Source organism: Eulemur rufifrons, chromosome 9 (assembly GCF_041146395.1).
Source record: "Eulemur rufifrons isolate Redbay chromosome 9, OSU_ERuf_1, whole genome shotgun sequence".
NCBI lineage: Eukaryota > Metazoa > Chordata > Mammalia > Primates > Lemuridae > Eulemur > Eulemur rufifrons.
In genome coordinates this window covers 33,615,245-33,629,128 of record NC_090991.1, presented here as the reverse complement: position 1 = coordinate 33,629,128, position 13,884 = coordinate 33,615,245, and the positions used below count along the sequence as shown (strand labels likewise).

The following is a 13,884-nucleotide window of genomic DNA, read 5'->3' as shown; positions in this document are numbered from 1 at the left end:
CCCCTGCACACACCTTCCGCTGATTTTCTGTCTCTCCAAGAAGGCCTGGGCCCGGTCACCCCCTAGTGTCCTCTTACTCTTCCAGGATTCCTTCTTCCTCTTAACTTTGTCCTCTCCCATCCCCCAATTCGGAGACTGCTACCTTCACTCTGAGCCCTGATGATGAAAGTACGAACATGAATGTGCCTGTCAAGTTGCATACTCAAGTGGGAAAAAGGTGTGTGGGGATGCTGGGGAATCTGTGAGGACTTGGAGAGTCAGGGAATGGAACTGTCTCTCCCCTAACATGAAGCAGCTTAGATACGCGTGGACAGGTCCGGCTCCTAGGGAAGGGACACGTGCATAAATTCTCATGTGCTTGGATTTTCTGTATTTTTGAATAATGTACTCCAGTGATTTGACTTGTATATTCACGGATGGGTGTAAGAGACAAGTCCTGCATAATGCTTGTATTCAGGGGAAGCACTATCTCTCTTTGGGTGTGTGTGTATGTGTATAAATCACAACTACACTATGTGTTTGCAGATCCATAAATGAGCCTCTTCTTTCACAGAAAGATGCTAGTGTGTACATCTGTGTAGACACCTGTATATTGGTAGATGCTAGTATTTATATTATATTTGAATGGTGTCCCTGTGTAGTTGTATACGTGTGGACACGTGTACATCAAGGCCATGGGTACTAATGTTTACAGGTAGGTCCTGCACATAGCTTGGAAAATGCGGCCAGGAAGACTGGCCTGTCGTGTTTCCTGTGCCCTCCCAGAAGCCATCAAACTGGACTCATCTCCCACTCCTGGATTTTGTCCCAGTTCATACAAGGCTTCTGCCCCATGAGGCGCCAGGAAAGGCGGGGCGCCACACGAGCTAAAGCCCAGATGGCAGATCCCTCCTGCAGCCTCGGGGGCCTGCAGGAGCTGCGATGTCGCAACCAAGCCTGGGCCCCTGCCGGAAGCGGAAGCCGGCACGGGGGACTGCGAGGCGCAGCCGCGGCGGTCGCTGCGTGCCGGGCCGAGGGCGCCCCGAGGGGGCGTGCGCAACGCACGCTTGCCGGGCAGGCTAGGCGCCCCGCGGCACCCTCCTAGCCCGGGCGTCTGTTTACCAACAAACTGCCTGCGCTCGGCATCGGCGCATTCCGACGCTCTGAATAAGCCACCGGCACTGGCTGTCTATTCTTGACTCCCTTGTAGGTCCACGGCTGCGGGACCTGCATCGCTGTGCAGACCCGCGAGAGCCGGAGAGTGCATACGCAGGTTCCCAGGGTCCCCGCAGCCGCGACACCACCGCCCACCGCGCAGTTCCCCTAGCCCTTTGGGCATCCAGGTCCGCCAACTCCGTAGCATTTCTGCCATTATTACCAAGGTTCCGGATTGCACCAATCGACCTGCAACCCCGGCACCCCTCTCGGAAAAGACCCCGAGATAGAGGGGCCTAGAGCGTGTGCACAGTCCCCCCTCCCATTTCCCATTTCTCATTTCCCTACAGCGGCTGCCCCAGGGAGGCGGGTCCCGGCTCCAGGCCTCCGTGAGGTCACCGCGTGCAGCAGCCAATCTGGGGCGCCTAGGTGGGCGGGGCCCCCGTCGGGTCCCGGGAACCGAACCCGAAGGAGAGGAGGGGGGCCCCATGGATTTAGGGGGGAGGGGAAAGCTATGGGGGGTACCCCCCCGGAACCCCTTTCCCGGGCGCGCGCTCTCCACTGGAAGAGGCGCAGAGAGACATTTTCCCCAGGATCTTAAGTGTGGGGGCGGCTGGCTGGGGGGCTCGTCCGGCCCAACGCCCGAGGCGAGGGAAAGAGAGAGTTGGCGGAGGAAGCGGACTACGTGCCGGGCCATGGCCTAGGTCCTTCGGCCCGGCCCCGGCCCTGGCCGCAATGACCTCTTTGCCCTGCCCCCTCCCTGGCCCGGACGGCTCCAAAGCTGTCTTCCCAGACCTCGCCCCCGTTCCGTCGGTAGTGGCTGCCTACCCGCTTGGCCTGTCCCCCACAACCGCAGCCTCCCCCGATTTGTCCTACTCCAGGCCTTATGGCCACCTCCTGTCCTACCCCTACGCCGGGCCAGCGACCCCCAGGGACTCCTACCTGCCCTGCCAGCAACCCGCGGCGCCTTCTCAGCCCCTCTGTGGCCCCACCGAGCACCCACAGAAATCGGAGGCAGGTAAGTCCGGCCGCGGAGGCTCTTCCCACTTCTGGGGTTCGGCTCCTGTGCGCCCCTAAACCTCTCCCTCGCCTGGCTGGACGCGGCTAACAGGATTCAAACCTTACTCTGATTCCACGGGATCTGGGGGTGGGGGGAGGGCAAAGGGATGGGGCGGGAGGCGCCGGGGGGAGGGGCGGGGGCGAGTTGGTCTAGGTCTCCTTTCAAAACCGACCTGGTTTCGATTTGCAGTTGTGTGAAGCCTGGCGGGAGGGCTCCCCACCCCATTCCCTGGAGCAGCGGGGTGGTGTGTACCTATGTGTAACGGAAAACTGAAGCAATCCAGATGTGGGGGTGGGGGCCTAGCCCCTTCCTCAGGATTCGCCCCATCCTGCACTCTCTTCCTTCCCCTTGTAACCCCTCTCCCCATTCCCCTTGTCCCCCATAAACAGAAATCAAACCCTGGTTGGAGGGCTGTAAATGTCAAAGCTTATTCTGAGCTCTTTCCTCTCCCTCCCCTGGCCTTACCCGCTCTCCTCAGACCATGCCTGACCTTGACTGGAAACTAGCCTGGCAGAATCTGGGGCCAGGACCCCACCATCCATTGTTCTAAGAATGGAACCCAAAGCTGGTCTGGAAGTCTCTCATCTCTCCCTGGCTACCTCAGCCTCCCAGCCAAAGGAGCAGGCCATCCCTGTCATCTTCACCCCTTGACTTTGAGATAGGCTAGGCCCTAGTTCCTGTTTTCTGGAGCAACTTTGAGCTCCTGAGAAAGTGCTCATTGGAAGGCTTCCATGAAGCTAAGAAGCTAGCCTGTCTTCCTGATCCTGGGCCTTGCACGGCTGAGCTGACACACGATGTGGGCATGGGCGCTGCTCAGAAACCCCACTGCCCTGGCTCTGCTAAGACACTAGGTCCTCTGCACTCTCTGCCCCCATCTAATTGCCCCCACAATTGTCTTTGGCACAGTTTCTTCCAAGGATGCACATCCACTAGGTGACTTTGCTGGAGTCAGCCAGGACCAAGACATCTTCCTCCCTTCCTCTGTAGCTCTGACACATGAGCTCACAAACCATCAGAGCCAGAAGTGACCCTAGGATTTTGGAGTTCAATCTCCTTGATATATATTTGAGCAAACTGAGGCCTGAAGACAGGGTGTGGATGGGTCAAGGACACAGCCTGTTTTCCAGGGGGTTGCAAATAGTCTTTTACCGCATGGGGCCAGGGCAGTAGATTTTAGGGAACTTCCTCAGAATCCCCAAAAGTTAACTGCCTTCTGTGGAAGAACTGGGGCTGCCTCTCCCAGGCTGCTGGGTGTGGTTGGTGTAGGGGCAGCTGGGGTGGAGGGTAGCTCTAGTTGCTACAGATGAATTCCTTGGACTTTCCTTCAGTGTATGCTAAGAGGGTATATCTGTGTGTGTGTGTGCCTGTGTGTGTGCCTAGGTGTGTTTGAGGAATGGATGGGAATAACAGGACCTTGTCCTTAAGAGAATTGTTGGCAGTGGGGTCGGCATTGTCAGTCCTGTCTTCCACACCCCGTGCCTTTCCTTTGTTTGGTCTAAGGACAACAGAGTGGAGAGTTCCATTTTCTTTCCTGACTTTCCCTGATCGAACGAAAAACCACACACACACACAGATGTCCTCAGAATGGATTTCGAGCATTTCTCTACTGGAAACGGCAGGTTCTGCCCACCCTACAAGGGTGATTGGGTTGTGAGAGAGAGCTTGGGGTCCCCCTTTACCCCCACTCTAGGTCCACCGCCGCCCCAGGGAGAGGTTTGGCTCCAAGTGAGCGGTGCGGCCAGCTCGTGGAGCCGGCGGGTGCGGTCGCGCCTGGAGCGAGGCCCTGGGGCTCGGTTATCGCGACCAGGACAGATTCGGTAGTGACTTGCTGTAACTGGTGTAGAGAAAGGCAGCTGTAGGGAAGGAACTTGCAGGAGGGGTCTGCTCCGAGAGTTGGGGCGCGGAGGGCTCTGAGAGTACAGCAGCGGGTCTGCCTGCGCGGCTCTCTCTGCGTCACCACTCGAATTGCGCGGTCCCTGCAGCCAGAGAGGCGCGGGTGGTCGCTCGGCTGCCTGCCCGGGGCTGCAAGCAGTGGGGTCGAGGCAGGGTAGGCAGGACAGGCGAGGGCGGGAGCGGAAACCCAAAGGTTTTTCTGGGAATTGGCTGAAGCAGGGGTCGAGGAGGGAGGATCTGAGAAGCCCACAGCGCCCCAGGCCACGGGTGAGGGATGCGGGGGAGGTGAAGGCTCTGGTGACCGCGGCTGGCCAAGGGCTGGGACCCTGACGTGTGTGCCCGGCTAGGGGGAAAAAGGGCGGGAGTGCCACGTCTGGGCACTCACTGGGCTGTGCGTTCTCCCTGCTCACGTTGCGGGGGACAGACCCGCGTGGAATGCGGGGAACATTGCCCTAAGCCCGAGGGCATTTCGGCTGCTTCATCCACCCTTCTCCTCCCATCGGCCTGGGACGGTCTCCTGTGTCCCCGTACAGTGACGCAGATTGGGGGCTGCTGGCTGGGAAGGACGGAAACCCCTCGCTCCCCACCCCACGCTGGCATTCTAGGGCCGAGCTGTCCCACGGCCGAAATTCCAGGAGAGCGAGGCGGGCGGGAGGTGACCAGATCTCCCGCGGCGGCACCGCAGCGCGATCCAGGAGCGGCCCCGCCGGCCTGCGCTGCGCGCTCTCGGACCTCGGTTTACCTTCCCTGCCACGCCGGAACCCCTCTGCAGGTGCGGCAGGGCGGAGGAAGGGGCTGCTCCACGCCGAGCCGGTTTCTGAGGTCCCTGAAAACCCAGCTGGCCATGGGAGGGGGGGAGAGATGGTCACTTTTCCAGCAGGGCACGCCCCAGGAGAGTCGATGGCAAACCCTGGAGGTCACTTTCCACGCCGCGATGCTGGCATTCAAGGCCCGCTCAGCCGGGCCTCTGACCCACCCTTATTGTGGCAGCTAGAGGTTGCCACGCGGACACCATCTCTAGCCTCTGAGCATTGCTTTTGAGTCCCCTCCGCCCGGAATGCCCTTCCTCTGTCATCTCCAGGCCTGGGCTCAGCCCTCGACCGAGCCTCTCTGCCCCACCCTACCCCTGGCTGGCGCCGTCGCAGCAGCTGAACTCCGACCTCCCACCGCAGGCGCCGCGGTCCCTTCGCTCTGGCCCTTGGCGCTTTCTTCCTAGGATCACAGGACCCGTAAGAGTGGGAGCCCCCTGAGAGCAGAACTGCGTCGTGTATCACCTGACGCACAGCGAGCGTGGCTGGGGTTGAAAAGAGCTTGAGGAAGGCAGAGAAGGGCCGAGGGGGCGAGCCCGGTGGCTGCGTTTTTTTGCCAATCCCGGGCGGCATGCAGAGGAGATGCGAAGGAGCCCGTCCTGCCCCCTCACTCTCCTCCCACCTCCGACGGTCTTGTTCTATCTCCCAGACTCTGAGAAGCTGCTGCTGTCCCGAGAGCCCTCGGACGGGCGCTCGCAGGCCCCGGCCAAGAAGCTGCGCAAGCCGAGGACCATCTATTCGAGCCTGCAGCTGCAGCACCTGAACCAGCGTTTCCAGCACACGCAGTACCTGGCGCTGCCCGAGAGGGCCCAGCTGGCGGCGCAGCTTGGCCTCACTCAGACCCAGGTGGGGCCAGTCCCATCCCTCCTGCGCTCTGACCTTCCCCAGTGTGTTCTCTGGGAACTCAGCCCCCAGGTGTGAGTGACCGATGGGTTTACCTGGCCTTGTCATCATAGTTCTCCAGGGAGTGTTCATAGCTGGTCTCAATATTGGGGAGATGTGTGTTGAAAGGTGAGTATGGGGGATCGGGTAGAGGAGGGTACATCAGACAGGGAGAACTGGATACCACCTCAAAGGCAGGAACTTAGGGGACTTCTGAGGCAACGGAGCAAATGTCCCCAGTCTCTGCTCAACTCCCAGGACTGCTCCCTGCAGCTGGGTCCCTTTCCCTTTCTGGAACCTTTCCACACATACGCTCTTCCTGATCTTCCGTTCTTCCCCTTTTCTCCCAAAGGTAAAGATCTGGTTTCAGAACAAACGCTCCAAATACAAGAAGCTCCTGAAGCAGAACTCTGGCGGACAGGAAGGGGACTTCCCTGGGAGGACCCCTTCGGTGTCTCCCTGCTCCCCGCCCCTTCCGTCCCTCTGGGATCTACCCAAGACGGGGGCCCTGCCCACCAGTGGCTATGGCAACAGCTTTGGAGCCTGGTATCAGCATCACTCCCCAGAAGTGCTGGCTCCACCTCAGATGCTGTAAGTCTGCGGCAGGGCGGGTCAGCCCCAGCCCTCCTACAAAGCCCAGGACCCAGCCCACCTGCACCTCTTCTGGGCTGGGAGAAAACCAGCTCCAGATGGGTATTCTCTCGAGGACAAGGAGCTGGAGAAGGAAAAGGGATGGGGTGGAGTCCTGTACCCCCAACCCAAAGAGTTATGTTAAGGACCTCAGCCTTAACCACTGTCTCCCACCACTACCAGGGGCTGGACACCTTCCCTCCAGCTGGACAAAGGCTCTGGAGCGAGCCATTGACTGGAGTTGAAACTGCCCCCAGGGTCCTTGGTCTTGCCACTCCCCTACTCCTCCTCCCCTCCGCCCTCCTTCTCCCCTCCCCCCACCCCTTTGAAAGGACTGCAGCCCCACTACAGCCTGAAGTCAAAACCAGCTAGAGTATTTTTTTCCCTTTGTGTATTTTGGGCTTTGCCCAACCCATTTGTGAGCAAAAGCAGAAGTGGATATCCAGAGTGGGTCCCCCTGACTCCCTGATTTTTCCTGGAGGTCAGCCCGTTACCCCCATAACTAATACACCCACTCACCATCCTGTGAAGTAGAGGGATGCAGAGAAATGTGGAGTTTGTGGGCCATGGGTAATTTGTGCTCTCCTCCTAAACAAGCCCCCTTCTCCCCTTGTCAACCCAATTTGGGTAGACAGTGGCTCCAATTACCCATAGAATCCAACAGATATTTATTAACAGGCTAGCTCCTCCTCTTCCCCCACCCCTAATACCTGACAAACCCACGTGCACGCTGTCTCTCAGAAACCCAGCTGGGTAACACTTTGGGGGAAATGGGGGAAAAACAAGCTCCCTGGATGAGTGCAGGTGTAGACATCCCCAAATAGGTGGGGCAGGCCTGGCAATTCAGCTCCTCACAGCCGTCTGTGTCCAAAGGAACTGCTCAGGTTTATAACCCACCTGACTAGCAGCCCCTGAGCTCTTACCATCCTTCACACCAAGAGCTTCCAGAGATTAAAGTTTGTACAATACAAAAATGTGGGTCCTGGCTTTGAGGTGTTTGTTCCCTGACTTTTCCAGGATGGGGTCTGGTTGCTCATCTCTCCTCTCCCATCCGACTAGGCTGCCATTGAACTAGGAGTCGGAGGCTCTGAATTCTAGATTTGTATCTGCCACTCACCAGCTCTGTGGTTCTAGCTCTGGAGTGTTCTGATAACGTCCATAGTTTCATATGCTCCAGTGTGAACCCAGAAGGTGCTCATGCTGGGAATGACCAAGGTCTGAGTGATCCTCACCAGCAGATTCTCTCCTGGCCCAGTTCTGGAGGGAGCCAGGTACCTCACACCCCCTATACTCCACCTTTAGCCCTGGGAGAGCCCCTGTGCACCTTGGGAGAAGACTCACCCACTGAACTAGCCCTGTCCTACTGGGAGAAGTATGCTGTTTGGGCATGGAATGGCCTCAGCTCATCATGGGGGAGGAGATGGAAAACACCAGAAAGAAGAGGAATTCTTTTTCATCCAACAAACATCCTCTGCTCTGCCTTAGATCCTGGGGATACCAAGATGACAGAGGCAGATGCTTTGGGCTAGCAGGGAGCCGGACAAATTGACCAGACGCTTTTGAGTCAAGTGCCAGGCCAAGGGACCCCAATCCAGCCTGGGCCAAGGGGGTCAGTTCCAAGTGAGAAGGGTGGGCAGCCAGGGAGCAGCAGGACCCAGAGTCAGATTCAGGGCCACACCACCCCACCTCAGGCCCAGCGCCCCAGGGATCAGGAGAGCCATGGGGGTGAGGGGAGCTGAGGACAGGGGGTGGAATAATGCAGGGAATCCACCCCAGCCTGGCCTGAGGGGCTGGGGGAGGGGCCTCCAATTCCAGGCAAGAAAAGCTCCCAGACCCAGCTTCCCTCTTACTGCCTAAACCTGTTCCCAGGTGCTGCAAACTCAGGGCCTGCCCCAGTGTGAAAATCCCACTAGGGCACGTCCAGCCAACTCCAGCAGGCCAGACAGTTGCCCAAATTTGGGTCATATGTAGGGCAGAGGGGAAGGCCCCCACCTCCAGATGCCTGCAATCAGTCCCTCCTTGGCCCCTGTTCCTTGGTGGGTCTGGGTCATAGCTACCCCTATGCCCCAAAACACACATGGAGGATTCTCTTGGGGATAGCAGATGGCACAGGTGGGCCAAAGTCAAGATCCGGGAGCAGTGAGGAACGGGAGGCCAAACATCTCCTCTTCCCTCCAGCGCCTTCCCCTGCCCCCAGGTCCTGGTCTCCCCCAGCTCTTCGTGGCCCTAGTCCCATGTCCCTCCTCTGGGTCTCCTCTGAGGCCACAGGCCCTCAGGCAGCTGTTCCCTCCCACTGTAGGTTGCACACTCCTCTTTCTACAGACCCAAGATAAGATCTACGCCCCATCTCGGAAAGCCTCCAAAGGCGAGATTAATTGGACAGCCCAACACAGTGCATCCTTAAAACAACAGCCCAGGTTGTAAAGTTAAGTAGCAGGAGGAGTGTAATTACTCTCTCCGCCAGGGGCCAGCGGAGCTGACAGCATCCCCCTCTTCCTTACCCCTGTCTGCCCTTTTCAGGGGAAACGGGGGTCTCTCTTCCACTAGGGAGCTGGGCCGCTTTCCCTGGGCTCTGGGTGGTGATGGGCTTGGAGCCCCAGTGGAGGAGGTGCCGCCGCAGTCCCTTCTTTCAAGCTGTTTCTTCCCATGAGGAGCTGCTGCGCTGGGAAAATTGGCTCAGTTAGGAGGGGGAATGAGACTGAGTGGTTAAGAGCAGGGGCTTTGGCCTCCAGAGGGTCCCAGCTCTGCCACCTGCTAGTTGTGTGACTTTTGGCAAGTTATTTAACCTGTCTCTCAGCCTCCCCCACAAGACAGGAATACTAATACGACTTGCTTCCTGGTATGGTCTTGATGACAAAATGAGATAGTGCTTGTAACATGCTTGACACGGTGCCTGGAACGTAGTAAGCGCTTAATGAAGGGCATTTCCCGCTGCTGTGTGATTATGGGCAAGGGGAGGGGTTAGGGTGAGGGCGGTTCACACTGCCATCCATTCACCTCCTGCCTTTGGCAGACCTGGGGCTCAACACATCCCTGGTCCCCACCGTCTGAGAGCAGGACACAGGCAAGGTCGCAGATGCACAAGGGCTGGTAGCACATTGCATCTGAAGTCAGCCGAAACCCGCAAATGGGAACATGTGTCCGGAGAATGTCCGAGGCGCATGTTATCACCTACAAGGGTCTCAGCCACGGGAGAGCTGACTTGGGGCTTCCCCTCCCTTCTGAGTCACTCTCCTTCCCTCTCCCCCTATACTATTTTAAGACATGTCCCTCATGCTTCCCCCAACAAAATGAGATCAATTAATTCAATTAAAGCAATTCTGGGAGCGGCTCCTGAAGGCTTTCAATGTGAGATAATTACAAGCAATTTGCCGCTGTGAGGAGGAAAAGGGCACATGGGGTCTGGGGGGAAAGGAGGTAGCCCCTTCCTCGGCAAATGCACACAGATCTAGAGGGATTCCACGCTGCAATCTTAACTGCCCTCCCATTGGCCAAATTACTTGCAGGTGGGAAGAGGGAGAATGTGGCGGTGGGAGCAGGGGTGGAAAGACACCCAGTGACAGACCGCCCCTCCTCCACCCCCAAATCCGAGGAGGTGGGGGTGGGGAGCTGGTTGTTCCCCGACAAAATGTCTGCAGAGCCCTAGCAGCTGATTACTCAGCTCCCAGCCTCATTTGGGTTTGGATGCCTGGACTTGCCTCTGGGATTGTATCCAGAGAGTCACTGGAATGTTATCCGGGTAGCTGAGGCCTGTGTAGACGGGGGGCCTTGGAGATCAGGGACCTCCCCAGAATTTCTAAGGGATATAGGTAGAGAGGGGAAAGCTAGAGAAGGCGGACAATGACTTCCTGCTCCAAGTTGCCGATGAGACACCCATTTTTCTGCTCCCCTGCCAAAAGTCTCCCAGTTTCTGCCTGGTGCCTAACCTCCATTCCTTCCACTGTAGTGGCAGCAAATCTCTCTGCTTTCTGTCATCGAGGCCACTGAAGCCTCTTCCTCCCCAAAAGCGTCCTACAGGTGTTCCCCACCCCACCCCACCCCCACTTTCCCTGGGATAACCCTTCCCTTCCCAGGGCTCATTCGGCCTGGGAGGGGGCAGGAGGGGACCTCATGGAGCTGAGAGGCAACTAGAGGTGAGAGTTGGGAGGCCAGGGCTGAAGCAAAGGTGCGGGGAGGGGCTTCAGGCCTCTACAAAGACCCTTGCAACCTTTCCCAAGGAGCTAGGGTCCCCCTTGACCTGGAAGCCCCTGTTCCAGGCGGTGAGTAATGTTTAACAATAATATTTGAAAAGAAAAAGTCGTTGACCTCAAAGTGTTTCTCTTTCATATCTACCCCCCTCTCATTCCAAGGAGGGGTTCCTCCAGCTCTAGTGTCTAGCCCCTTCTCTGAGTAGCGTGGCAGTTGGACCTGGGAGCCAGGGAGAAATTCCATCAGTGAGTCCTTGGTTGACTGCTGTCTCTCCTCTTCCAAGATGAGAAAGCTCAGAGAGGGCCAGGTGGCCTCCTCTGCTTGCCTCTCCTTCCCCCTTTTCTGGCCTGCACAGATTGGTTACAAAGGGGGAATAAAAGACCCTTCTACCCCAAACCTCAAAATTCAAAGGCCCCGGACAAATACTCAGAGACAAGCAGACACAGGGACCCATGCACACACTTTTCCAAGATGTCACACGCATAGGCAGGCAGGCACACACGACAGGATACACAGTGGGCAGAGCTGCACACACAGGCACACGTGTGTATGTGCGTGAAACATGCCCATGGCTGTACACAGACATGCACAGAGAAATGCACTCGAAACTTACATACTCACAGAGACAAGCACGACACAGAGGGATGAGCCAAGAAGGAGATGCCAGGAACTTAAACATAGGCAGAAACAGACGAAAATATACAGACCAGCTTTCCAGAGTGTGAGCACACGTGTGCATGGGTTGGGGGGGGGGCGGTTCTTTTCTTCCTTTTCTCTCGTCTCCTGCCCCGTTCTGTTTCCCTCTCCTTTTCCTGGCTCTCCATCTCCTATTTTCTGGGAATACTTCCCTGGTGAGCCGTTGGGGAGGGAGGCTGAACAGCCACAGAAACCCAATAATTTTATTGTGACTTTATTTTCTTTGTTCCCTGAAGCCTTGCCCGCTTCTTTTCCTGAGCTCTAGCAAGAAGAGCTCCTGTCCCCAGCCCTTCCTGGCACAGTCCGTGGCTCCCAGATGTGGCCATTGAGTCTGGCCCTGCTGCAGGGCCTGGGTAAGGGGGGCTTAAGTGCCTTTTCCCTGGGATGTCTCCACTGACCCCTCTGCTCCCCTGCCCTGACAGTGACTCCAGTCCCAGGGAGGGAGAAGGGGGCCTGAGATCACAGAGTGATGAGGAAAGCACTGCTCTGGGAGCCACAGATCTGATCCTACTTGCTGTGTGACCGTGGGAAAGTTACATAACCTCTCTGAAACTCAGATAATTTCTCTTGCTAGATCCCGTGTGTGTGTGTGTCTGGTGGGGAGTGGGGTGCTAAACATGTGTGTGCCACCACTTTCCACTCTGGTCTGGGACTTTGTAAGGCAGACCTTGTGTCTCCCACCAGACCAAAGGCTCCTGGAGTATAGGACTCTGCCTCCTCCATCAGATTGGATGCGTCCTGCAGCTCTTTCCAACCTCATAGTTTGATGACACTAAGGGACTCAGCCCCATTGGCCTTGTGGGAGACATGTCTAGCCAGTCCGGGAAGGGGAAAGGAGTTGGTCCCAAGCTTCCTCCAAACATCAAGCTTTCTGATTCAGCGCCTCACAATGCCAGGCCTTCAGCCTCTCTGGCCCCAAGATGGAGAGATTACTTCATTTCCAGGGCAGGGTGCCGCTCTCTGTGGAATATATTCCTCTCAGCTCCGTATGACCACCCCCCATTGGGGGTTTAGTTGAATTTTGGGTCACACCTAAGGAGGATCCTTTTCACGCAGGCCAGTGGCCCCCACTCTCTAACGCTCCCCCCTCCAGCTGATCGCCAGCGCTGGCATCTGGATTGTCCGGCCTCCGTCACGAGGTTCCCTGGAATGGCCCCACGATCACCTTCTCCGTCCTGTTTTACACGTTAGCCTGCCCCATGGGGACGTGTACTCCTCCCGCACACGGGGGTTGCCAGAGGTTGCCAGAGAGCCGGGCACTGTCCTGCCCTCTCAGACTGGGGGCTCCCGGGCTCAGTGGTTTCTTCCGCTGCCTGCTCACCCCTGCCCCAACCCTGATGCTCCCACCGCGTCATGGGGTGGAGGGGATCAGTGAGGGGGCTTGAGAAGAGGTCTGAGAGGGGATGGGGGCAGCCCTTGCCAGGCTGCGCCCTTCCTGTTGCCCGCCTTGCCCGCCGCAGAGCCACGAGACCACTCCTCTAGGGCTGGACCCAGGAGCTGCTTTCTCTGTCTCTGCAAGCTGGGGCCTGCTGCAAACTCCTCCTCCCAGCCCTGGAGCCGCCGGGAATTCTTTGCTCCAACAGATCCTGGGGGAAGCCAGACTGCGGGAGGCTCCTGACATGCCTCTGCCCAGCTCCTGTCACATTCCCCGAGCCCAGGGGGATCAGCTGGATCCACCAATGCAGGATTCTTCCCAGCCACCGTGACCCCAGGTCTTTGTCTCACCTCTTCAAGTCCTCCCGCCACCCTCTCCGAACCCTGAATTCTGCCTTGGGACTCGTCTCTGACCTTTGGGTCCCTCCCACTCCCAGTCCCTATGAGTCCGATCTGAGCAATAAGAAGTATCCCCTCGGCCCCCTTGAAAAATATTAATAAAATTTACCAGCCGGGCATGGTGGCTTACGCCTGTAATCCTAGCACTCTGGGAGGCTGAGGCCGGAGGATCGCTCAAGGTCAGGAGTTCGAGACCAGCCTGAGCAAGAGCGAGACCCTGACTCTGCTAAAAATAGAAATTATCTAGACAAGTAAAAAATATATATATAGAAGAAATTAGCCGGGCATGGTGGCACATGCCTGTAGTCCCAGTTACTCGGGAGGCTGAGGCAGGAGGATGGCTTGAGCCCAGGAGTTTGAGGTTGCTGTGAGTTGGGCTGATGCCACGGCACTCTAGCCAGGGCAAAAGAGCGAGACTCTGTCTGAAAAAAATAAAAATTACCTCCTCCTTCAGAGAATCTTCATGGATTTCTACTCTGGGATGCAGGCCCTCAGCTAAGAGGCCTTGGGCAAGTCACTTTACCTCTCTGGGTCTTTATTTCCTCACCTATGCAGTGGGGATAATGATGAAAGTGATGCCTCCCAAGGTCGTGGAGACCGGGAGAGTGCACCCTTGGGAAGCTATGAAATCTACCAGGTATGCCAGGAGATACTGTGGTTTATACCTTCACCTTGGCTACACCAATTTGGTGCCAGAAGTGTCTCTCTCTCCCGTACCCCTAACTTCCCCTCTGGCTCACCAGTTTACCACGTAATGTTCAAGGGGGTAGTTCTACCCTCGGGAACACAAAATAATAAAGAGCCAGATTCCTGAGTTCA

General features: G+C 57.2%; 1 protein-coding gene across 1 annotated transcript; it reads left to right on the top strand.

Annotated features, from left to right (window-relative positions):
- Nucleotides 1–1,869: 1,869 nt before the first annotated feature.
- Nucleotides 1,870–6,373, top strand: DLX4 (distal-less homeobox 4). The gene is made up of 3 exons (XM_069481229.1): nucleotides 1,870–2,152; nucleotides 5,546–5,742; nucleotides 6,131–6,373. The coding sequence occupies exons 1-3, from the start codon at nucleotides 1,870–1,872 to the stop codon at nucleotides 6,371–6,373; spliced, it is 723 nt and encodes a 240-aa protein (XP_069337330.1).
- The last annotated feature ends 7,511 nt before the right edge of the window (nucleotides 6,374–13,884 follow it).

Coding starts and splice junctions, on each gene's coding strand:
- DLX4 (XM_069481229.1), top strand. CDS start 1,870: ATGACCTCTTTGCCCTGCCCCCTCCCTGGCCCGGACGGCTCCAAAGCT. Junction 2,153..5,545: donor CCCACAGAAATCGGAGGCAG/GTAAGTCCGGCC, acceptor TCTATCTCCCAG/ACTCTGAGAAGCTGCTGCTG. Junction 5,743..6,130: donor TTGGCCTCACTCAGACCCAG/GTGGGGCCAGTC, acceptor TTTCTCCCAAAG/GTAAAGATCTGGTTTCAGAA.